Here is a 24,470-nt window from a genome sequence, read left to right as displayed (position 1 = left end):
AAACGAGCAATCTCAGTATTATTCAATATGACTATGCACTTTTCTCTTTCAGAGTGTGAAACAAGCTCATGGCAACACGCAGCCCGGCTACATCTTTTGGAATGAAGGCGATTTGTATAACGCCAGTATTAACAGGAGTCCTACCTCTTACATGAACAATCCCGCAGAGGAGAGAGCACGGTAGGTTCCATGTTGTCTTCTTTTTAAATTTCAGTGAAACCTCGGTTCACGAATTTCATTCGTTCCTGTTTGTGAACCGAAACAGTTTTCCCCATAGGAATTAATGTACAATGGATAACAGAAGATGCCGCTCAATGTAATCATGGTTATTGCCATCGAATTACCGAAATCCCGCGCGTTTGTATACAAAAACATGCAAAACATATTACTTATTGTGATCAACAATTCAGTTAATAGGATGAGTATTATGTAGCAATTTCTATGATATTGATGTAAAGTCATCTGTCACATTGATATTGACGTAAGACAAAATATGTTAAAAATTGCGAAGTGACATAAAATTGTCTCCAGGTAAGGGATTAAATCGTCAAAAAGTTTGGTTTCGATTTCAGTCAACGATTAAATCGTCAAACAGTTTGGTTTCGATTTCAGTCAACGATTTAAAACTAGGTTATAAAGCAACCTTAGTGTTATGTAGTTGAATAACTGTATTGACTTTGAAGCGATCAGACACTAACCCTCTTCAGAAGCAAAAAATAAATAAATAATATAAAATAAAAAATTCTAGACAATTATTTTTTTCCTGAAAAAGAAAATTCATTGGATACATATACACCAAACTGTGCTTACTTTTTTTACGTAATTTTAAATTTTGCATAGACATGTTCTTTCGGGATGCCGTTCAAGTATTAAGGCATAGTATTAGTCAAATAATTTCTTAACGTTATTAAGCGCTCATAAATGATTTTTTCCATTAAAAACATGCACAAATCATAAAAAAATTTGCTTTTTTTTGTTAAAATGCTGGTAAGTATCTGTTTTGTGTTTCTAGTAGTTATATGTATGTATATGAATAATATGTCATAGCTGTTTTGAAGGTTGTTTTTTCTCACCGTTTAACGTGATCAAAATAACCATGGACAAAGGTGATCGTATTAAGCGATGCCTACTGTTATTCGTTCCTAAGTTATAGGTGGCTACTTATTTAAACTTTACAACAATACTTTGAGCACAAATTCATAACGAACGACCAATGGAAATCATCCTATATCATTTTATCGTATATAATTTTTATCTTATATCTAAATATAAGATAAAAAAGATAAACGCAGTATTATGTAGATAAACGAAAACTTTGTTTAGTTTTTAGTTACGAAGAACAGTGGAACATGATGAAGACAGCATTTATAGCATTGAAAATACTGTATGCTGCAGCTTACGTTTGCTTTATATGGTGATGTCATCGCATGGAAACTTTACATCTTGAACCATTTTGCACAAATTTCGCAGATTAGAGGAATTAGGATAAATTTCGGCAATAGCATTTAATAGATGCTTCTGGAGTTCTTGATCTCAATGCTTAGGTTCTAGTAACTTCTCTACGTTCTCATTGTTTATTGCCTAGTCAATGGTTTTGCCTAAAGACGCATCATAGATAACAAGAACCTCCTAAGTATTAAAACTCTTAAAATCTCATCCTGCTGTACAATTTAGGCATAATTTCCTCCAGGTCGAATTTCTGATCCCATATACCAGCTGTCTCAAACTAGCAGCCCGCGAGCCGCATGCTGCTTCCGAAGTAATTTTATCTGGTTCACGAAGACATTACAATTATGTAGTTATTGCGAATGCGCGTTGCAAAGATTTCAAGGCTGTAGTTATCTGAAGTTCGATTTTACATTGTTTCATTTCCACTGAAAATGAACATCAATTACCCACCAGAAAATCTATAAATGGAGCTAATTGCTTTAATATTCAAAGTAAAACTCATTCAGAGACCTGAAGATACACATTTGGTTAACTTTTATTCGTACTTGTCAAAAGATAAATAAGTTTCATTACGAATTTTTGCACTTAGAATTAATTGCTTTGTCTTACATTTACATACATATGAACCGCTTTTTTCACATATGAAAATTAAGAAAAGAAGAAAAGAATCCCATCGACGATGAACGTCTACAATCAGATGATGATCATTTTCAGTCATTTCTCTACAAGGCTTCAAACTTTGTCAGAATCAAAACGCCATTAAGTATCAAATTGCAGTACGAAATAAAGGAGTTTATAATTATTAACGTACAAACCTACGTGTTTTTATTTATGGGTCGAAGGAAAAATAAATAAGAAACTAAATTGCTATTCTTTATTTCCAAGTTTCGTCCTACCTCGTAATTTTGCTTTGAAAACTTAGAATTTGTTTTAATTAAAGTAGTTATTTAATGATTAATTAAACATGTTAGAATTATTTGGAAGAAATGCCACTCTAAGATTTTAGTATTTAACTATCAATATATTTGACTTATAAAAAGTATAACCAATGAAAATATCTTACAGGTACTAGACTTCAGATTTCCAATAGAAAATAAATATAAATCGTAATTTTTTGCTTTGCGATACTATATTTTATCTATGTTTTGAGAAATATTTGAAAACTAAATTTAAAATTTATTTTTTAATAAAATTTTTCATTTTGTAAAAAAAAAAAAAAAAATCGGTCCATCAGCTGTTTTTAGTTTGTGCAATCGGTCTGTATGCAGTTTAAGTTTGAAAACACTACTGTACGTCACGTGTTGCCAAGCTTTGTTAATAATAGTTAAGCAACGGAAAGTATTAAAATGATATTTACAGGCGTTCTTGAGTATTAATTATGTGGGACAGGATACTTCAATACACATTTGAAAATCATATGCTGTCGGGCTGAGTGTTCGTAACTCGAGATACCGTTCGTGATCCCAGACATTTTTGTTCAGATAATTTGTTAGTGAATTAGTTTGTGGTCCGAAGTTCCGCTGCGTTTATCTTGGAACTGTTTGAAATATACTTTAAATGAATTATAAGCAACACACTCTTGCTGCAACTCATTAATTTGTTGTTATCTCCTTAAATAATCACTCCATGTAGATTTTAAAAAAGAAAGAAAATTTGGAAGATCCAGATTTGAATGTTGCCCCAGAGGATTTGCTAAGGTTTTTAAAAGGATTTGCTAAAGTTGCGATACTCTCGCTGACCATCGCAGATTACCAATCTGCTCTTGGACTCTTTTCTAGCACAATTTCTTTTCTTGTTTTTAACTTTATTATTAAGTATCGGTTTCTTTTCACTTACGCCACATAAAACTGAGCAGGAAAATCACAAAATATTTTAGAACAGAGTATCTTTAGAATTTTTGATTATAGTGTTAGGAATTGCCACACACTCTTTTGTATTCAACGTGTTATTTCTTTGAAAACTAACCATTCGAGCGCCAGCCGCCTAAAAGTGTTAACATATAAAAGAAAGAATATGTATAATGATTTTTAATGAGTCAGGCTAAAGCTGTTTTGTAAAAAAAAATCAATATTTTTAAGGAGACATTTCGTAATTTAAACTCATTTTTATTTAAATCAGTTGGATTAAAAAGTAGAAAAATATTTTTAAGAACTGCGTTTACGGCTTTTCAATCGTTTGGCTTGCTACTCAGTAACAGCAAAATTAAATTTTCAAGTTAAATATCTTACGGCTTACTGAAAAGATAGTAGGCTTACTTGGAGATTTTTTTTATTTCCAATGGCTAGGCAAAAGGTTACGAAGAACTAAAATCTTATAAACAGAGCTTCTTATTTCATATCAATCTTATATTATCAACTTTTGCCACAAAGCCATGAGTCATATATATCATGTATATGTTTCTCATTTCTGAGTTTACGGCCCTCTTTACCGTCCTCAGTTTTTTTAGCATCGTCTCTCCCGCCCTCGAGCGACCTCTTAAGTGGTGCGTTTCTCGGCCAGTGGACTACGAGACGGAGTTTTACGTACGACCAAGTAGGAGCAAGCTCCTTCGGCAAGTCTCATCCGACCCTGAGACAGGCGAGGTCCTGGGTATCACCCGAGACCGCAGTGCGCGTTCGAAAAATCAATGCTCAATGTGCCCTGAAAATCACACCAAGTCTCGCAGCTGGCTGCGTTCTTCATGTAAGACTAAGAAGAGCCCCACGTTGGAGCAGGTGGTCCCTTTAATTTCTTCTCCAGAATTACAAAGTGGCCAAAAATGCCTATGCGGGGCATATGGGCAGCAAGGCAGTCATGTCCTATAGACAGACGGGAAAGCCGCAACTGCACTGCGTCTTGGACTATCGGGAATGAGAGAAGAACTTAATATTTTCCACAACGTTTTAAGGCTATACGAGTCTGAAAATCTCGTAAGATACTAGATGTGCATAATATTTTTAAAGCAGTTTAATACTCCGATAAGAAATGGCTGTGTAGGAACCTGGCACCTCTTACTTCAGGTAAGTCCGCTTGTTCATTTTCCCAAAGCCCACATTTGCCAGGCACCTACTGGAGAACGATTTGTTTCCTCTTTAAAGGGACAATTCTCAAGAATTCTTGGCACTGCAGAATTCCAGGTATTAATAGGTGTTCAACAGAGATAACTGACTGAATGGCTGCGTTAGAATCAGAAACAAATGGCTGCCTTTGCAAACTTCTAATGGATAGCTAATAATTGCTTTAGAGCTATACATATGGCTACTACTTCACCATCAAAAGAGTTATCAATGTAATTCCTGCAGAGGCGAAAAAAGATTCGAAAACACACCAGCCCCTAATTTTAAAATGATAATCAAACTGACAACCATCAGTAAAAATGTGCAGCCGCCGAGGAGGTGGATATCTAATCGCAATGTTCTCCAAAGCGAGAAATTTCAAAACATTTGGTGCAACATCTCTCTTCTTAGAGATGGTTGCCACTAGGTCTAGCCTTACTTCGGCATTAATCACCTCCAAATGGTTTCTGGTTGCCAAGAGTGGTTGTATATTACCTAGAATCTTGAGATCTATCTCAATGACCAGGACATTTTTAATAAATTCATATTGGGATTTTAGTTTCCTAGGCTTCATTAGTTAGTCCTTCCAGTAAGGATCCTCCATCCGTAGTAGCTTCTCATAGAGAACCAAGGCCCTGTTATTTCCTGTCAACAATAACATTGCATCGATAGGTGTGGACTTGACAAACCCTGTAATCAAGCGAAACTTGGTTTAGTATCACTTTAAGTGTATTAACCACCGATTGTGGGGCTCTGATGAGGGCTTTACAGCAATACATCATTAAAGGCAAGATATTAGTATTAAATGTAATCTTAAGAGTGGACCGAGTGCACCCCCAAAAACATCCTGCTAAACTCTTAATAATATTATTGGAAACACTTTCGGTAAGCTGCTCAACATGAAGCTTCCAACTTAATTTATTATCAAAAGTCACTTCCATATAAGTTGTCCATGTTGGTAATCAAAGTATCTTGGTACTTTGGGCGAAAATTTTCATCGGTTAGAGAAAAAGACTGTGAAGCTGTCATTTCTAAATTTACAGTCGCATTTTCTTCACACTATTTTAGACATCTGCAGGGCCTTATCTAATTCGACTTTGAATTAGGTTTTTTGCACCGTGTTTTGAAGATTCGATCCAAACTACCAAATCACCAGCAAATAGTAGATAATTAATACCAAGTGTTGATTTAAGACAAGAAACTAGATCATTGATATATATTAAACAAGTTTAAGCTGCTAACTGCTCCCTGAGGAAGCCAGTTTGTGAATTAAAACATTTGGAGAAGGAATCTTCAAAACTTTACCCTGCATGTTCTCTGGCTTGTGAAAAACCTAATCCAATTAAATAATGTGGATAATGAGATATTAGGTAATAAGTATTCTATTTAAAACAGTGGCAACATATTATTTTCCAATAGCTGAATTTGTGGATTAAAATTGAAAAATAAATGTGTTACATCATGCCGAATGGCAACAGTCTGGCTTGTTGGAGATACAAATGCCTTGTTTTGAACAGTGCGGTCTCTTCTCACTTTGAAACCTCCCTAGTTTGTTGAACAAAAATGAGTTGAAATATGCGCAAAATACAAAATAAATCTAAAATTCAAAATTCAGACTCTGGGGTGCCTATGTTCTGGTGGAGGACTACGTGTGTAAAAATTTAGGCTCCGTCATTTTTCCACAGTTGCAAGGAACATACATACATGAAGATTCTTTATTAATCTCTTTTTAAAATAATGCATGGCTACAGCATTTGTTGGCAACAATTAGAAAAGCGATGCAAACACAAAACTGATAGGGGCAAAAAGCGAGTTTGCCCGCATCAGTTTTGCCTCTGGTGCTAATACTAATTGTCTTGCTATTTTTCCTGCTAGTAAATCTGACTGATGTACACTGGTGTGCAAAAATTAAGGACGAGACGGCTTTTTCAATATAACTTTGTACAAAAGCTTTCCAAATCAACACATTTAATACCGTAAGATCCCCAATACGTAAGGACATGAGTAATGTAAGCAACACTTACTAAAAGAGAAATCAGAGGGATAAAAAGAAGCTTTACTGAAAAAGTAGCATGGAGCGCAATGCGACTGAAGGCCGAAACATCCCTGTGATGGGTGTCCAGAAAGAAACATCCGGTCTTTAATATGGGATATGATCTCCCCTGACTGCTAGGTAGGTTTCACAGCGTCTGCCCATGCTGAGAATGAGGGTTTCAATGAGTTGTTGAGGCATTGCTGCCCATTCGTCTTGCAGCGCCAATCGAAGCTTCGGAATCGTTACTGGTGGTAAGGTACGAGCTGCCAAGCGTCTGCCTAGAAAATCCCATACATGCTCGATGGGATTGAGATCCGGAAATCGTGCCGGCCAATCCATACGTTCAATATCCTCACTCTCTAAGAGCTGTTCGGCAGCTACTGTGCGATGACATGGTGCATTGTCGTCCATGAAAAGGAACTGCGGACCCATAGCGCCTCTAAAAAGACACACATATGGAAGAAGAATCTCGTTACAATAACAGGTCCCACTGACTGAACCTGCGTCGAAGATGTGAAGGTCTGTACGACTACCAAGCATGATGCCTCCCCAAACGAGAACACCGCCACCTCCATACCTGTCCCTTTCAATGATGTTCAAGGGATGATTGCGGCTTCCCCGCTCTCTCCAGATGAGTATGCGATGAGAATCGCTACTCAGACTGAATCTGCTCTCATCTGTAAAGAGTACTCGTCCCCATTCATTGTCTCTCCAATTCCGGTTTTCCCGGCTCCATAGAGAACGCCTTCTCAGGCGTTTGGGCAGGCGTTAGAGATACACACCGTATAGGAAGTCGTGCAAACAGACCACCACCGTGCAGTGTTCTGGCCGCGGTAAAACGCGATATCGGTCGTCCAGTCGCCTGTGTCGTGTGTCTAGCGATTTCTCCCGCTGTCTGCCGCCTGTTTCTTCTGGCCTGTAAGGCAATATACCGGTCATCTGCGGGTGTGGCTCCTCGTGGACGACCGCTACTAAACCCCCGGATAGCTGTTCCTGTATTTTGAAATTGTCTCCAAAGTCGTGAAACGATGCTGTGAGCAATTCCGAACTCTGCAGCCACACTTGTCACACTGCGGCCTTCCTCCAACTTCCCAATGATTCGACCTCGAGTAAAAGCATCCAGATGTCGTCTAACAGATTGATTATTCGCCATTTCTCGCTGAGGCAGCAACTCGGTGTGATTTTAACTGCTATACGGCGTGCAAACTCTTTGCCAGAAATACTGATCGTACACTGACAACATGCTTTATACTACTGAGACACTTCCCCATTACGTCTACCTGCATATCTGCGCATGTGCTACCGTACATCACCTTACTTAATCTCCTGATTGGTCTTTCTGTCCGCTCTGCCTCTCCGTTCAGCTGATATGTTAATTTTTCGACTTCGTCCTTAATTTTTGCACACCAGTGTAAATCATGAGATGTCTAATTAGAAACACTAAACATATTTACGGAATCGCAGGAGCTAATAAAAAAATCATATTTTTCCCCTTTTTATGATTTTTTATGATAACTATTTTAAGCAGCTAGTGTTTGTAAATAATTTTTGTTCTGTCTAAATTATCTTTTAATGCGAAGTTATATGGATTTTGAGCTACAGCTTCCTATGCATTTTTATCTTCAGAAACTATTTTTAAACATTCATTTTTTACACTTGGTGTTTCGTTGTGGAGAAGTAAGTTATGCAGATGAAAAAGAAATATTGATGTTCTTTTTAAAACTTTTCTTGTCAGCAAACGCCCCCTCACAAGACTGATTAAATGCAATAAGACTGTTTCTTCAATAGAAATGTTTGGGAAATTTTCATTCAAAGATTGATTTACAAAGAAAGAATAAAAGATGGTTGTCTTGAACATTGATTGAATTTCCTAATGCACAGGGAGCGATATACGATAGATTTTAAATTTCTTTATGAGTTATTTTTGAAAGGGGGTTGAACTATGGATATCAAAATGTTTTGTCCTATTTTTTAACCATTTTAGGAAAAATCGATCTTTCATGGAAATATTCTGCAAACCCATTATTATACTACTCCGAAGGCTGAGTCTTCCTTTTTTAAAAATCTCAGTTTACCAAGACTCTAGATATGATTTAAATCAATCGAGTTCCATCGATTTTAATTGGATGATATTATTTTATGTATATCCTATAAATAATCATCGTAATCTTAAGATTGGCTAGCTATTTTAATTTAATTAAAGCAAAGCACACGTGGGCTAACTAACTACGGAGGATTGTCTTCGTGGAAAACTTTTTAAGGGCAACTGGTCATATTCACATAACAGATGGATAAAATACCCATACAGCCAGCCCATGGAACGGGTTTCGAAACTGAGTGGAAGCAGTGTTATCCGCTCGGCTATTAAGTGGGTCGGGTCCATATTAAAAATGGTCAAAACTGCTCTTTTACGGAATCGGATCAGAACCGTTTATTTACTGAACTGTATCGGTGATTTTTTGTGATTCACTGCTCACTAATAGTAACCTTGATGCAAAACATCGCGAACTAGGAAGGAATCAAGATCAGCGAAACGAGCAGTAAGATCGCAAGAATCAGTCAGACGCAGACTTCAGACTGATTTTTTTTTTTTTTTTCAGCTGCACTTTTGAAGTTCCTTGAAACATCCTTTCTACATAAACTTAACAATCAAATTCTAGAGTAAAAAAAAATTCAGAATTTGGGAAATAGATAAGAATTATACTCGCTTTTAAAATGGAAGAATAAACATTCTTTTCTCCTCTAAATTGGGATCGAACATTACTGGCACACTTCCAACAAGAGCAGCTTCGCTCTTTTTTCGCAAATTAGGCATTCGCTCGCTCAGTGAAGTTAATCAATTAATGAACTAGAAACATGTGATTATGCTTGGCACGCTTCCAACAATGGCTGTCGGTAAACGAACCATCACTCTGTTTTCTGCAATTGCTGTACGTTCGTTCAAGTTCCGAAACGAATCGTCCAACTCCATCTCGTACAGCGCTGGTGCAGGAGCGCAGGCGAAATTTAGTAGCGTTAGGATAGCATCGTACGGCAAAAAGCCTAGTGACGACCCTGGGTCCTAGAGGATGTTCATAATAAGTACAGCCCAAAATAAACCTTTAAGAACTGTTAATTTATAGTAAATTACAGTTGAGAAAAATTATCATCAAAGATAAAACAAGAAAAATTTTAAACACAATTAAATAAAGACTGATGAAGCTTAGTGTTCAATCTGAAGGGAATTGTTCAACATCTTCCTTGATTTTATAAACGTTTTTGCAATTAAAAAAAATTGCATCTAGTTAGTTTAAGTTTCATCTTTACTTTTCTTCTGTGAAGTAAAGGAAGTAATTGCGAAAAATTTCGGGTATCGTATTTCAAAAATAAATAAATAAATAAAAATAACCATTTTGACAACCTTTAATTTGTGCGTTACGACAGAATAAAAGATCCTTAAAACAGATTGTAAAATGGATATTTCCGTGACTTCTGTATGTACGTACGTATGTATCTCTCATAGCTCAAAAATAATTAACTGTAGAAAGTCGAAATTTTGTATATGGGATTGCTATAACATCTAGTTGTGCATCTTCCATTTTTATTGCAGTCGGCAACATCAAAAGTATGTTCATATGTAGATCCACTCCCTTACCCGGCTTAAAAGTCTTTAGCCGCTGTTTATTTTCGGAATCACTGGTCGTAGTCCTGTACTTCCAATTACAGTAGTACTTTAAATGATGAAAATATTCATGTTTTAGCAATGTCAAATTTAAAAAATGGACACATAATAAAGTCGAACTTTTAATGCTGTCTCCTGGTTCCTATGCTTATGTTTGGGAAAGTTTAATACTCATTATGAAAATATAAAATCACAAGAAGTTTGACTTTCGAAGGACCAAATTTGACTCAGATATTTAAATTCAAAAGCTGAATTTGATGTTATTTTCAACTTGCGTCGAGGAATCGGTTAATTAGTTTAAAATACTTCGAGGAAATAAGTTTATATTAAGTGCAATTAAAAATCTACATAATTTAATAGGCCATACAAGGAAGATGTGTGGTGTCACGTCACATATTATTTTTTTTATATATTTGAAATCAACATGTACATTTATAGCCGGATGAAAATCGGATAAAATATTCAACAGAACGCACAAAAACGAAATATTTCGTAGAATATCGAATATTTTGTGTAAAGGCATTTTTACTAAATTTGCGGTCTATATTCATTTCAGACTCAAGTCAGAAAAATTATACTTTTCACCCTTAAGTGTGTAGGAGTTTGTCATTTCCATAAAAATAAAAGTTTATTTATTGAAAATAACGAATCTTCTTCCGAGAAACACAACCTGAAAATTTTTTCGAATTTGCGAAAACTTCGGCTTGTGCCAATGCAGCGTTTTTCATAAATTTTCCGAAGATTTAATTCATCTCCAAATTAATTAATTAATCAGTAACTGTAACGAAAATGCGAAAGTACAGGTGCACTTTTACGAAAACGCCGGACTGGCATAAGTGTTTTGACGATTCATTTCCACACTGAACTTCAATTTGTACACGCTCCCTCATGCCGTGGCCACCGTCATAGATTTCTTGTCTTTTCGAACAGTCTTCGACATACATAAAGGAGCAACACCGTTGTAAAGGCGTTCCGGTCGATCGACAATGGTTTGATTATCGATGCAACGGGCTCGTTTAGTAGGATTTTCGTCTTTCTTCTCATATATAATGGGAATACAAGTCAGATTTCCTTAGAAAATATCCATGAATCACTTCTCCTAAATCTGATACCATATATGAGTCAGGGAAATTTCAAGGTATATGCCAAATGGGCCCAGGGCCTCAGCCTCACAGAGACTTACTAGGTAACTGTAAGCTTCGTTCTTGACTCAGCTTCAATAAAATCATGATGAGAAAAATTTTAATCGGCAAATAATATTCCCGGACATTTTCCTCGATATCTAGTAATCTCCAACTATATGCTTATTGGCAATAGTGGCAAGACTGCATTATTATGTCATGTCCGTCATCTGTATCAAGGCCTAGTCCTACTGCCATACATCATCATTACTCATTTAGTCGAAAAGCGGGAGTCAGTCGGGTCGGTTTGTGTCTAGGTCTGTGAGATTGTGAATCATGCATATTTATTACCAGTTAGCGTTCGTACGAGTATTTGACAGCGTATAATATTGTCTGCACTTAAAATCTGTAGGTAAGAATAAATTTGTAAGTACCTATATTAAACCATCACAAATACTTTCAACATTTATTTTAGTTATTTCGAATTCAGGACAAGTCAGAATAAAACATTTGAAAGGGGCTGCGAGACATAAAATATCAATGGAAATGAAGAAATCAATTGATAAATTACCGGAGCTGACCCAATTTTTTAATAATTCAAATTCTGCATCTAGATCCGCCTCTATCAGTTCTACCAATATATCCAACAATATGCCTAAAGTTGTAGGACAGAGACAGCGAGAAACCGACTATTTAAGTGTTAAAGAAAAAACAATGAGAATTACTGAAATGAATACAGTAACTGATGGAGGTTATGGTTGTTTCAAATTTTTTTCCTGAAAGTACAGATCCGCGGTTGTGTCCTTCATATATCGGCAAGAATTTATAGTCATACTGGTTGTTGTCAGTTTGTTCCAGCACACATAATAGTTTTGTAAAACCAGCAGGTATATACAACGAATGAAATGATAAAACGAAAACAAGATACCTTTTTTGTGATGTTGTTCAAGAAAGAGTTACGTAATGGGAGGCTGTAGACCGCGAATGGCTAATATATTCTCAGTCACAAGGAAAAATATACTGTTTCGTATTTAAATTATTTCATCTACCAATTCTACATTCAACACTAGCGGATTCAATGACCGTAAGCATGCAAATATGCCTACTTCACACTATAAAAACTTACCTGAACACAGAAAGTGTATGATAAGCTACCACAGTCGCTTACAGTTACCTAGTCCTAGATAGCCAACTTATAGATAGCCAACTTATAGATAGCCAACTTATCATACAGTTCAATGATGAACGGCATTTCTGGAAAGAAGCGCTGAAGAGAATAGAATAGTGGTGTTATAAAGTTTTAGCATCAAAAGGAATCCTTTCAGATGGAAAAGTGAAAGTATTGGTTGTGAAAAACGAAAATTGAACTGAAATTGTTTTGGTACTTTGGAACTTCTAATAAGTTTGATCCATTTTTGTATGAACATGTCAAATATTACGGCAATTCTAGAAAAGGTAATCTCTCTTATCACCCTGCTACAACTTGTGAGGAATTCATAGAAGACATGGCGTCAAATATCTTGGCAACTATTGTTCCTGAAGTACAAAAAGCTAAGGATTATTCTGTCTCTGTTGATTCTAATCCAAATGTCACTCATACCGGCCAACTACGAGCTCTAATTGAGAGATTTTTGCAGTTTATTCATATTGGGTGTACAAATAAATTTTGAGGGATTTACATAAAATGGCGTTACTAGTACTAATTCCTAGCGGACAATCTTGTAACTATATTCATGTTAAAGCGCCATTTCCATCTAAAAGCCAGTGTTTCATTTCGCTGAAGTGTATCTAACAAACTTTCTTTGTACTCAACTACCCATGTCTACCTTTCTACCAACAAAATAAAATTTGCGGGAAGCGCTCCTTTCTTGTTTTAATTTGAAGAAACCTGCAGCTGATGGGCATCGATTGCTGTGTGAAGCATATGGGGAACATGCTAAAAACATGCGAGTACCGGTTACGGCGCTTTAAAAGTGGCGATGTTGACGCCAGCGGCAAAGAACGCGAGGCCACTAAAGTTTGAAGACGTTGAGTTGGAGGGCTTATTGGACCAAGATTCATGCCCCATCACTGGGGAACGTTACAAACAACAGTTGATACAACTGAGCTGAGCACTGAAGCTCAAACGCCCTCCAGTATGCCAAAAGACATGATAAAGTGGTCTTTCAGCACGACAAATGGTCGCCCACATGCTGCAACAGCCGTTAAGGAAACTTTGGAGGCGCTTCAATGGGATGTTCTACCCCATCCGGCATGTTCACCAGACATTGCTCCTTCCGACTTCCACTTATTCTGATCGATAATTCATGACTAAGCCGAGCAGCACTTTACTTCATATGAAGAAGCCAAAAATTGAGTCGGTTCTTGGATCGCTGCCTGAAAGATGCGAACAGTCGTAGCTAACGATGGAGACAGTACTTTGAATAAAATACATTCTTTCAATTTCTCTGAAGAAAGCTTCAAAGCTACAAAAAATTACTCAAAATTTATTTGTACACCCAATATTTATGGACATACTTCAGAGTATCTAACGGATGCTGTGGTTTCATTTTTGGGAAATAACATTTCACTCGGTGATTCTATCAGTCAGTCATACAACAATGCCTCGATGGAAAATATTCGGGATTGCAAGATCGACTTCAAGAAACAAAATAAATACGCTGTATGCATACCATGTTCAGGACATTCTTTTAACTTTCTTAGCGTTCAAGCAGTAGAATATAACTCTAATATAATGATTTACTTCGATTTTGTCCAAATTCTTTACAGTTTTTTCTCGTTGTCAACCCATCGTTGGGATATATTGACTTGAATTCTGATAAAAATAAAAATGTATTGAAAATCTTATGAAAAACACGTTGGACTTCATGCGCAAATGCAATTTACGCGAAGGGTATACAGAAATTGTCATGAGCCTTGATTGTTTTTGTTGATGTATCTCAGGGCAACAGATACTCGGCTGTCTGCAAAAAACTTGAAAACAATATATGCATGAATTGGTAGCTTTTTTTCCCCAATGGCAGATTGTGAACATTTACAGTGTAACACAGTCCATTAATCTATAAAGGCCAGATGTTATGGTCTCTTTATTATGGAGGCACCTAATAGGTGGGCCACTATCGCCTCCTATGAAGTTACAAACAGTTACACCATGCCATCCCCGGGATTCGAACCCAGGCTTTCGGTATCGCAGTCAGGCTTCCCTAACCACTATACCGACTGGACGGCATGAATTGGAAACTAATTTTTAAACTATCTTTTGGAGTGGCATTTTTACTGGTATTGACAAAAAGAATTTATTCGTCGAGAGTTAAAATAGGGATTTGTCGAAAGCAGTGAAACTGTTAAAATCTTTAATGACGTATATAAAAATCAAAAGAGGATCTTCATTTTTTAACTTTCTACAAACCAGGGAAAAACCAGGGAAAAAAGGGAATATCCTTTATAAAAGAGCATCAAAGTGTTAACAAACGTGCAAGACAGCCAGTGCTAAGGTATCTTTCCTTAAAGGTAATAAAGACACAGACGTAACTTTTGAAGGCAACTGCAGCCAGAAATTTAAAGTGGAAACTTTTTTTACCTATAATCGACTGTCTAATTTGCAACTTATAAAAACTCAGCAAAACATACGAGGAGGTATTTAAACTATTTGGGTATTTTGAAAATATTTGTTGTTTGGGTTAGAGCGAAATTAAAATAGCATGCGAGAAAATATCGAACTTTTATGATAAAGATGTTCGTGGGGAGATGGCGAAAAAGCGAAGAGAAAGAGAAAAGATTCATAAGAAATATAATTTTATAAATGCGGATGGCGATTAAGAACAGTTGTTGGATGAAGTTAGGATTGGTATCAACACACTCTGTACTTATATTTATTATGAAAGACTATGTTCCCAAATATTGAAATAGTAATGAGAATTTTCTCGTCGATGATGATTACAAAGCAAACGTTCATTTTCAAAACTCAAACTTGTCAAAAATGAATTGATAAATTTTATGACTCGATCTCATTTGAATAATTTGCATTTAATGAGTATTGAAAATGAAATATTATTAATAGTTGATTCTGAAGAGATAATTAATGATTTTGCGAATTAAATATGCAGAAAACTGCTTCTCTAGTAAAACTTCATTCTATTATGGATTGCTTTTATTATAGCTTACATTCAAAGAAATAAATAGGATGCAGGTGGGGGCCTACTTTTGCATAGGAGCCCAGGGTCTCTATATGACTGTTGCCATAGTCAATTATAGAATCGACTAACTTTCTGAAAGATGCGTATTTTTCTGTAATATGCTACTATTCCTCAGGAAAACATTAAAAAGACATTGAATGTTTTTGCCTGCTAAAATGCGTATTTTGATATCAAAACTGTCAGTTCTTTCCCATTACAGATTGTTGCGCAGCTTTCTAATTAAATTTTGGTTACAATAATTCCAAATAATATAAGTAATAAGAAAAATATATGTACGATTGGCGAATCATGCTTCAAGTAACTCAGATCGTTAATGTACGGTGTCAAACATTCTTCTTTCAAAGTTCACTTTATGTTATTCTTTGAGTAATCTCCCAGAAAATCACGAAAAAGATTAGAAACTAATAAGCATTTTCTTTCATTGTAGTAATAGGGATGAGAAATTTTATAAGTTTACCCTACAATTTAATCATTAAATCGAAGAAGGTAACTATATACAGATAACTCTAACCATTTTGATTTGAAAGTGTTTGTTCAGGACCGTTGTCTGAGTGGTTATAAAATGGAAAATTTTGAATAGAAACATATTTCTAAACGCATTTATGTATATCTCTAATTGAAGGAAATTGAAGAACTTATTAGGCATGCTGGTTAATACAGTACAAGCTTTCACCTCCTCCCAAAACAATAACTGAAGATCATAGTGATTTTTAATTCATATGGTTTGTGTTGATTTCAAGATAATCTTTAATAGATTAAAGTTCTTGCAATTATTATTGCATAAAAATCAATAGTTACAGGGATATTAATGTAAGAAAGTTTTATGGCACACATAAAAGATCTAAACACTTCAGATGCAAATATTTTGGTATATGGGATACACGTAACGATAAAGAATTGTAATGTTTAGCTGATTTCATGCATCTCATTACTTTTATATTGCTCTCGTATATATTTAGAAATATACATGCAATTAAATATGTGCATACCTGTGTGAAAGTCCTCCACGAAGGCATCTCTTCTCTTAGGCAGATAGCCTAATTTGCTTTGCCATAATCAAATAAACCAGACCAAAACTATCATCATGGAAGCTATAAATGGTGAGAGAGTTGGTTTCGCTATGTAACCGTCATATAGTACACTATATTAGCACTACATTAATATTTTTGGCTTCTTCCTGAATTTCAGATCTCCTCAGAGAAAAGCTAGAGAGTTGATCTTCACAGAGTCCTCTTGAAGCCCTTGCCCGATAGAGACCAAAATCGACCTTTCTAAATGATTCAAACAGTATGAAAGAAGTTTTGTATACAGCTTACTTAATATTTTACTTTTTTCACTTCCAGATACAAATCTAATGTGGATACCAAGATGACTCTACTCAAGTTCACCGACCTTCGCCACAAACCAATCGGCATGATAAAGTAAGTAATTTCAATGTTAGACCTTTTTGCATGATATTATATCATCTTGTTGTGACTAAATTCAGCTTCGGTTAGAAACACGTGAATATTCAATGTAGTGATCGATATTTTATGCAGGCATATTTCTGGATTGCTTAATTAATCAATATATACCCCCCCCCAAAAAAAAAGTCTTTAACCGGTCTTTATTTTCGCAGCCGCTCTTCGAAATTGACTTAACAAAAATGTTTCTTTTGAATGATGCAATGATTCTTGTTTTCGCATTTTGTGAAACAATACATCATCTAGCTTTTTACATATTTTTCCGGTTCCTATACCTGCAATTAGAAAATTTTTGTTGTCGTTATAAAAAACTGAACACAAAAAAATTGGCATCCCTAAGAACAAAATTTGATCGAAATATTCTGTATTAGATATAACAATAGATCGCTCACATATTGAAGAACGAAATGTTCGAATTTGTACGTAACTAAAAATAAATTATCTTTAACAAAAACGTTTCTGATGTTAAAGGGATTACTTGACGGGCATTTCTAAGCAGATTATTGTGAAAATTATTGATCTGTCGATCCATATCTCTCTCTCTCTATATATATATATATATATATATGAGTATATATATATACATTTCAAAAACAATACACGTACAGTTAAAACGTCGAAGATACTTATTTACAGAGTAAACACTCTTAATTTTTACAAAAATTGTGCTTGCAAACTAAAGAGGCAATCAGCAATGAAATATGAGAAAACAGTTAATACCAAGTCGAATATTGCATAATTTGCAAGTAGTTGTTGGTTTTTCCTTCCATGTTTTCAACTGGCATCTTCTCTGGCGCCCCTCCTCGGTACTTTTTATCAATAGGTGTTCACTGTCGTGGTGGACGAGTTCTTTATTATTTTGCAGTGAACGGCGTTGCTTGATGTTGTTCCTAGATGTGGCCTCATCTAAATAAGTTTTGGTAATGGATATTCAAATTTTAAAATTTCCTGCTCTTCCTCAAGTTAAAAGAGTTTGGAATGTAATTTGCTGCGATGAAAGCTGTTTCAAGAAAAGCACTTCAAGAAAAGTAGCCAGTAAAACATTTCCCTTGGATGAAAGTAAAATAAACTTTTACGTGGATGTCAAACAGATCCACCCCATTTTTGTATTTGTTGTGTGAAGTTACAAAAAATGGAACGTCAGTTTCCTTCCTCTTACTTTCATCCTGCGGTTCACTTTGTTTTTCATTTTTGTTTATCTGAAATTGGTCAGCAAAGGCACTACACTATTGTCACTCCATCGTACTGCAGTTATTTTGTTTGCTTCATCAAACAATTCATCAGAAGAGCTTCTGTCCATTTTATCCAATGTTTTCGAAGGCACAAGTGAAAATTTTTCATTTGATTATCTCGTAGAGTTCCAATTGTGCAAAATTCTTTTCCTTTCAAACGAACAAGTAACCCATGAGATGTGAAAACGTTGTCCGTGTATATCTATGAAATTTTGCTTTCTCCACTATCGAAAGCAAGCTTTTTACCTCGCGCTGAGAAAGAGGTTCCTTACGTTTTTCTTGAGCCCTTTAAAAAGGAATAATATTGAAGGGATTTCCATCGTGAGATGTCTCATCTATAATTTGAATCTGAATTTTACGGGTGTATTCTTCATGCACATCTTACAATCATGCATACCAAAATAAACCACCATTCTTTCGTCGATTGTTAGGTTTCCTGAAAACACTCCAAACTGTTTCAAGGCAGTATTCAATTTTTCTTGCAGTGGTCGAATTTTGTAGTAACTGTCATCTGTATTGATTTCAGAGTTGTCACTCAAATGAACACAACGTTTGATATCGCAATCATCTTCTGGACATAATCTGACTCATTGAAGTTGTACCAGTGTCGGGGGCATTTTCCCAATCCAATTTTTCACGTAGTAAAATGTGATATCCGCTGTAAAACAAGACATCTAGAAATAGCTTGAATTCACTTTCAGTGACACTAAAAGAATTATCATTTGCTTGTTTTGCATACCGGTAGTCTCTGTAACTATATGTGATATCATGTCTCTCCAGCCGTCGTGCGAAAAAGTTAATCTGAAGTTTTTCCTGAAACCACATTTATAATATTTTCATGGTCTTGAAAAGGAATACAGCTTGGTGAAAGCATTAACTAGAGTTAAAATTTTCCCCCTTAGAATCTTTTAGTTCAAAATTAGGTTCTTCAGTTTCTGTAGTTTTTTCTTTTTTGTAGTTCCTGTGGCACACTGAGCTAATATGTTTACAGTTTGTGACAATATGTTAACATTGTGCCGATATGTTTATAGTTTGTGACAAAATTATCTATCTTTTCTTCATCACTAATTGAATCAGGTTAGAGGGATTGATAACCATTTCAGGCTCATAAATTTTTTATCAGAGCGATAATTCATATGTTCAAGAGCCTCTTGGGCTGTTAGAATTTTTTTTTTTTCTATTTTACAAATATTGGTCTTTCAAAGCTAATTAAAGTTTTCGGTCAAATAATAAACAGTGAAGTAGCTGATCTACTTTAGGAAAAAAACACGAAGGATTATTTCTTCCAAAAGAACAAGCGCATGTGCAGTTCTATAGAAAGTTTTCATCTGATGTCGCAGCTTTGAATGCCCACAAGGGGGAAACACTAAAATCAAAGGTCAAAAGAAACTTTCCAGACTAATTTATATTTAGAATATTTATCTGTTTTATACTAAAGTAATTCCTATTTCTCTTTTTGCCAAGGACACTGGCAAAAGTGGAAATAGATGAACTTTCTTTTACTCCGAAAGCCCTGTTTAGGAGGTTGTGTGACATTTTACTTTTGTAAAATCATACAAAAGAAACCCACAGAAAATTTCAAAATAATCTACTTCCTAATCCTTCTATATGCCAGTCTAATGTCATTGTATGAATAATTATTATTCAAAATTGGTTTGAAAAAAATGGGATCTGTGAATGGGGGAGGGAGATGAGAGAGAAAAATTTGGGGATCGGACTGTTGTCCTGTTTACAGGACACCTATAAAATACAAATAAAATACTTGAAAAAGATAATTTCCTTAATGGATATTTCTATTTCTAAAAATAGTATCAAAACTCTACTAGAAGAAGTCTACACATCTTTATGGAAAAAATATGGATTTTAATCCTAAAGAACAGTTAAAATATAAATCATTTTAAAGGGTCATTTTTTAAATGAAATTAATTATGGCAGGCCATTTTTTAACCTTTATATGAAACTTAGTCCATTTCAAGGGAGTTATGCAAACGTTTATCTACTTGCTTACTTTTTTCATTTTAATGAAACTTAATTGGGCCATCCTGTATGTAGGATAGTGTTCCAATATGGGTTAAGCACACAAAACAAAATCGATCTTTATTTTTCTAATTTATTTAATAACCGATCCCTTAACGAAAAGGAGAACGACTTCTAATTTTGATGGTAAATACTTCTAACTTTTTATCTTATGAGTTTTTTTTTTTTTTGTGTGTGTGTGTGTGTGTGTGTGTGTGTGTGTGTGTGTAATGAATAAAACATTTTCCTAAATGTAAGTATAGGGACCGAGAAACGTGTCAAAAGTTAACTTTCGTTTCTATAAAATATTAATTTTTTTAAATTTAAAAATCAAAAACACGAATCTTTGCTGAATTAAAACACTTTTTTCTAACTGAAAGTCGAGTAGATGCTCATTTAGTATTCGATTGCAAACATGCAAGTATTAACGAAAAGTGATGAAATAGGTTTCTCGTTGATTGCTTTTTAAATAACAGTGTCGTATTTGCATTCCCTCAATCGAATTTGTGAACTTGCGCATTCCTACTTTCTTCTATCGATTAAGTATTACACGCATCTACGTTTTGTTATTCAACATTACAATGTCGATGCCATTTACACCGCCATTGGAAATCAATACGAAACTAATAAAAAGTCGGTAAATATATTAAAGGCAACTAGAATTAATCTTTTTTTAGTAAATTTCCTGTTTCTCTTTTGTTTACCTTTAACATACAGTGTTTGTTGTAGTCATCATTAATCGGTCTTCTCTGCTGATTGGTGCGGTTCAGTTGTTCATCAATGGACAACTTAATCGTTAAACAGAAGTACCATCTTCAACAGCGTCATTTCTGCGGCAATGAAATTTTATTTAATATAGTTAGCTAAAGTTCAATATTTACATAATGCAGTCCTCAACCACATTCACTTAAATAATTCAACCAAATCAATAACATCCAGTATTCAATCCCATCCAGTGATTCTTTTATGATCCCTTACCACAGGGTATTATTGCATTTTGATTTACCTATTTTGAAAATCACATAGTTGGCCATAAAAACAGTGAAACTCCAAATAGTTCTGCTCTACTTGTCCATTTACGTATATGCCATATAGGATTTACTACTGCATTATTTGTGCAGTTGTCTGTAAAAATTGTCTACTTACGTGTTATAATTGGAAGCAAGTCAAGTTAGCGATTTTCAGGTCCAGAGTTCGAATTCCATCGCTTATATTCTCTTATTTTCTACTCCGAAGTATACCTAATGACTCTACAAATTGTTCGGAAATGAAAGAACCGCTATACATTTGTATTCCGAAATGTTCCACAACAGACGCATGCTTAATGAATCAAACGTTTGCAGTGCTGATTTTAGTGAATGTGTAAAAGTGAATCATCGAAAAAATAATTGGGTTTGCGATTGATAATATGGGAATCATGGAAGGAATAGCAGGATTATACCCAGGCTCATCGAAAAACACAGAAAGCATCGAAGAAAACAATAAGATTATCGTTGTTAACGATGGACGATTTTAAAAGGATTGTTGGAAACCATGATGCAACGGAAAAAAAAAGCAGTATTGTGGTTGGTAACGTAGAACCATCATGGAAAAATTGGTGGGAACCTTTAAAGGTTAGAGGATAATCGAAGAAACTAGCAGGATCATGGTTATTAACACTGGGCAATAATGGGAAGATCGTTGGTAACCAAAGGACGGAGGATCATCGAAGAAAACAGCAGGATGGATGAAATTGGCCCGTCCTGCGTCACTAACCATAATCCTACTATTTTCTTCAATGATCCTCTACCCTTCCATGGTAACCAATAATCGATGATAACGCAGGATAGTTGCTGGTACATAGGAAGAAGCTTTTTTCGGCAATTTGTTTGTAATCCATGTATAAATACGTTAAAGTAATGATATTGCTGTTTGTCTATTCAGTGAGTAATAGATAATACACGGGATAATTTTCTTCCCCATCAGTAATCGAATGAAGAAGATCGCTGCATATCGATACATCGACGCTGGTTGAAATTCCTGCGTATCTATGTTTTTCCACATGCGTAACGGTATTTTTTGCGAGAAAATCCTTTACGAAGGCATATTTTCTTCGTAGGCAGATAACCCTCGGATGTTTTGCTCTATTAGAGTAAAATAGCCAAATACTACATCTACTATCTAAATACATACAGTGGCAACATTTCGTTTAAATCTTCGAGTCTTATGTTTTTACACATAGATAGTATATATGAGCAGTGGCAGCATTTCTTTTAAATCTTCGAGCCTTGCGTGCAGTGTTCCAATCAATGGAAACAAGAAATTCCAGACAGCCTATGAGATTAATACGACCCGTTGGCTATCTACTCGTGAAATCTTAAATAGATCCGTGAACTAATATTTGTAAAATCGTGTGATAAAGTCGCAGAGCAGACTCCTTGATAAAAAAATATTGCTTCAGATGATGATATAGGAATTTTCTCACGACTATCTGTCTGAATGATGACAAAACGCCTCGGCAATCTTCTTAGCTAAATAAATATTAGCAGTCGTTTACCTAGTTATCGGACATTCGAAGTTACACCTGGTTATTTTCGCTTAAAGGAGTGCAGTTTTCATATTTATCAAAGACAAATTACGCCTGCTGTTACATATTCGTAGAAATATTATCAATGAAGTAAATACACCCGGGGAAATTGCATAAGTTCTGTTACCAATAATCTACTGCGTGTTTCCATACTAAGTGGTTTTGATATGCAACAAGACTCTTTTTCAACTAGACGCTTTACGGCCAACAGCTTAAAATAGTTGCTGTGAAAAATGGAAAAATATATGTATATATAATTTTAATAAATCAATTTTATCTAGTTTCATGAATCCAGCTAGTTATTAATGATAACTGAAACCAGTCTGCGTTTATTGCTTTTAAATTGTTCAGTTTGTTCATAGCAACATTTCTTTTAAATCTTCGAGTCTTACGCTTTACGTTAATCTTCAAGTCTTTCTTTTTGTTTTATAAGAATAACAACACAAAGCTTTAATATCGTTAAGTTCTTTACTCCAAGTTCTTAAAAAATTTTCTTCTAAAGTTCCTTAAAAAATGCGAAATAAATATAAAGCAAATTCAAAGTTCGAGCATCGAGGTGTCCATATTCAGGAGGAGGACTATGTGTCTTCAAAATTAGGTGGCTCTAGGTGCCACAATTTTTGCTCAATGTGAGGAATATACGTAATATGAAGACCGGAGAAAAGATTGAAAAAAATAATGGCAACACTTAAAAACTATTGTAGTTTTTTGGAACTGTATTGGGAATTCTAAACACGTTCTGCTTTTAAAACTTTTTTGTGGCATAAGTGATGATGTTTGATAATAAAATAAAAAGGACAAAAACGTTTTATAGGTCATCTTGTGAGGAAAACTTAACGTTATTATGATGACCTGAGAAAATATTTCAAAAAACCGAAAAATGTAAATGTTGGTAAATATATTACCTCATGATCGTTCTCATAATGCAAATTGAACAAGATGTCAGAAATGGCAAATATTTTAATTAAATATTAGACACTTAGCATATTTTATACACTTACTTAATATACCTAAATATTAGACACTTAAAATATTTAAATTAAATATTAGACATTTAGAAAATTTTATGGGGAATTCTGAAAATAAGCTGTTTTTAAATATTTTGTAATTCTGCTGTGAATTTTACGACGCACAAATACAGAAAAAGTAGTGTTTAACTTTAAAAAAAAAATGAAAAAGACGAAAAGAAGTTGCATTAGTAGGAGTAAGACCAAGAGCAGATTGATAGCAAGCTGCGAGCTCAGCATGAGCATAAAAAACCATAACAAACGTTCTGATGCTACGCTAAAATCTGAAGCTTTTCGGATTTCTTAAAATGATCTTCGATGACCTTGATACTTTCTCAGTACCAAAGTAGTGTGTTGCCACTCGAAAAAAGTAAGGTACGTATTTAACATAAATCGAGAAAACGTGAGGAAGAAATTTAATGAGAAACTTAGCTATTTAAAAGAAATGTGCTCACCGCTTCCCGAAATAAAATATTTTTATCTTTCAAGCGCTGATGCTTTGCTGTTTGGGAAAGCTTTAAGTTATTTAACTTTTGCTTTCAGATTTAATCTGTATGTTTTTAATGAACAAACTAAGCGATTTAAAAACAATAAATGAATTTTTCGTTCTGCAATTATTTATGAGCTGGACCCATGAAATGACGCTATTGGGATCATTAAATTCATTATATACCGTATCCATAAAAGAC

The 24,470-nt window shown here is 34.9% G+C and overlaps 1 protein-coding gene and 1 pseudogene across 2 annotated transcripts in view; one reads left to right on the top strand and one right to left on the bottom strand.

The window, feature by feature from the left end:
- Positions 1 to 24,470, top strand: part of LOC118205086 (uncharacterized) — a 246,611-nt gene that overhangs the window by 166,805 nt on the left and 55,336 nt on the right. For both annotated transcript variants that reach the window (XM_085823981.1, XM_085823982.1), the window contains exons 4-5: positions 53 to 180; positions 16,841 to 16,918. In XM_085823981.1, coding sequence (XP_085680107.1) covers positions 53 to 180; positions 16,841 to 16,918 — 206 coding nt within the window. The remainder of the gene's footprint in view (positions 1 to 52; positions 181 to 16,840; positions 16,919 to 24,470) is intronic.
- LOC146995468 (5.8S ribosomal RNA) lies at positions 4,013 to 4,131 on the bottom strand (annotated as a pseudogene; the record flags this gene model as incomplete).

This window comes from Stegodyphus dumicola, chromosome 9 (assembly GCF_044657685.1).
Source record: "Stegodyphus dumicola isolate Sdum_Otavi_A_Nest chromosome 9, ASM4465768v1".
NCBI classification, from domain to species: domain Eukaryota; kingdom Metazoa; phylum Arthropoda; class Arachnida; order Araneae; family Eresidae; genus Stegodyphus; species Stegodyphus dumicola.
This window is presented reverse-complemented; position numbering and strand designations above follow the sequence as displayed.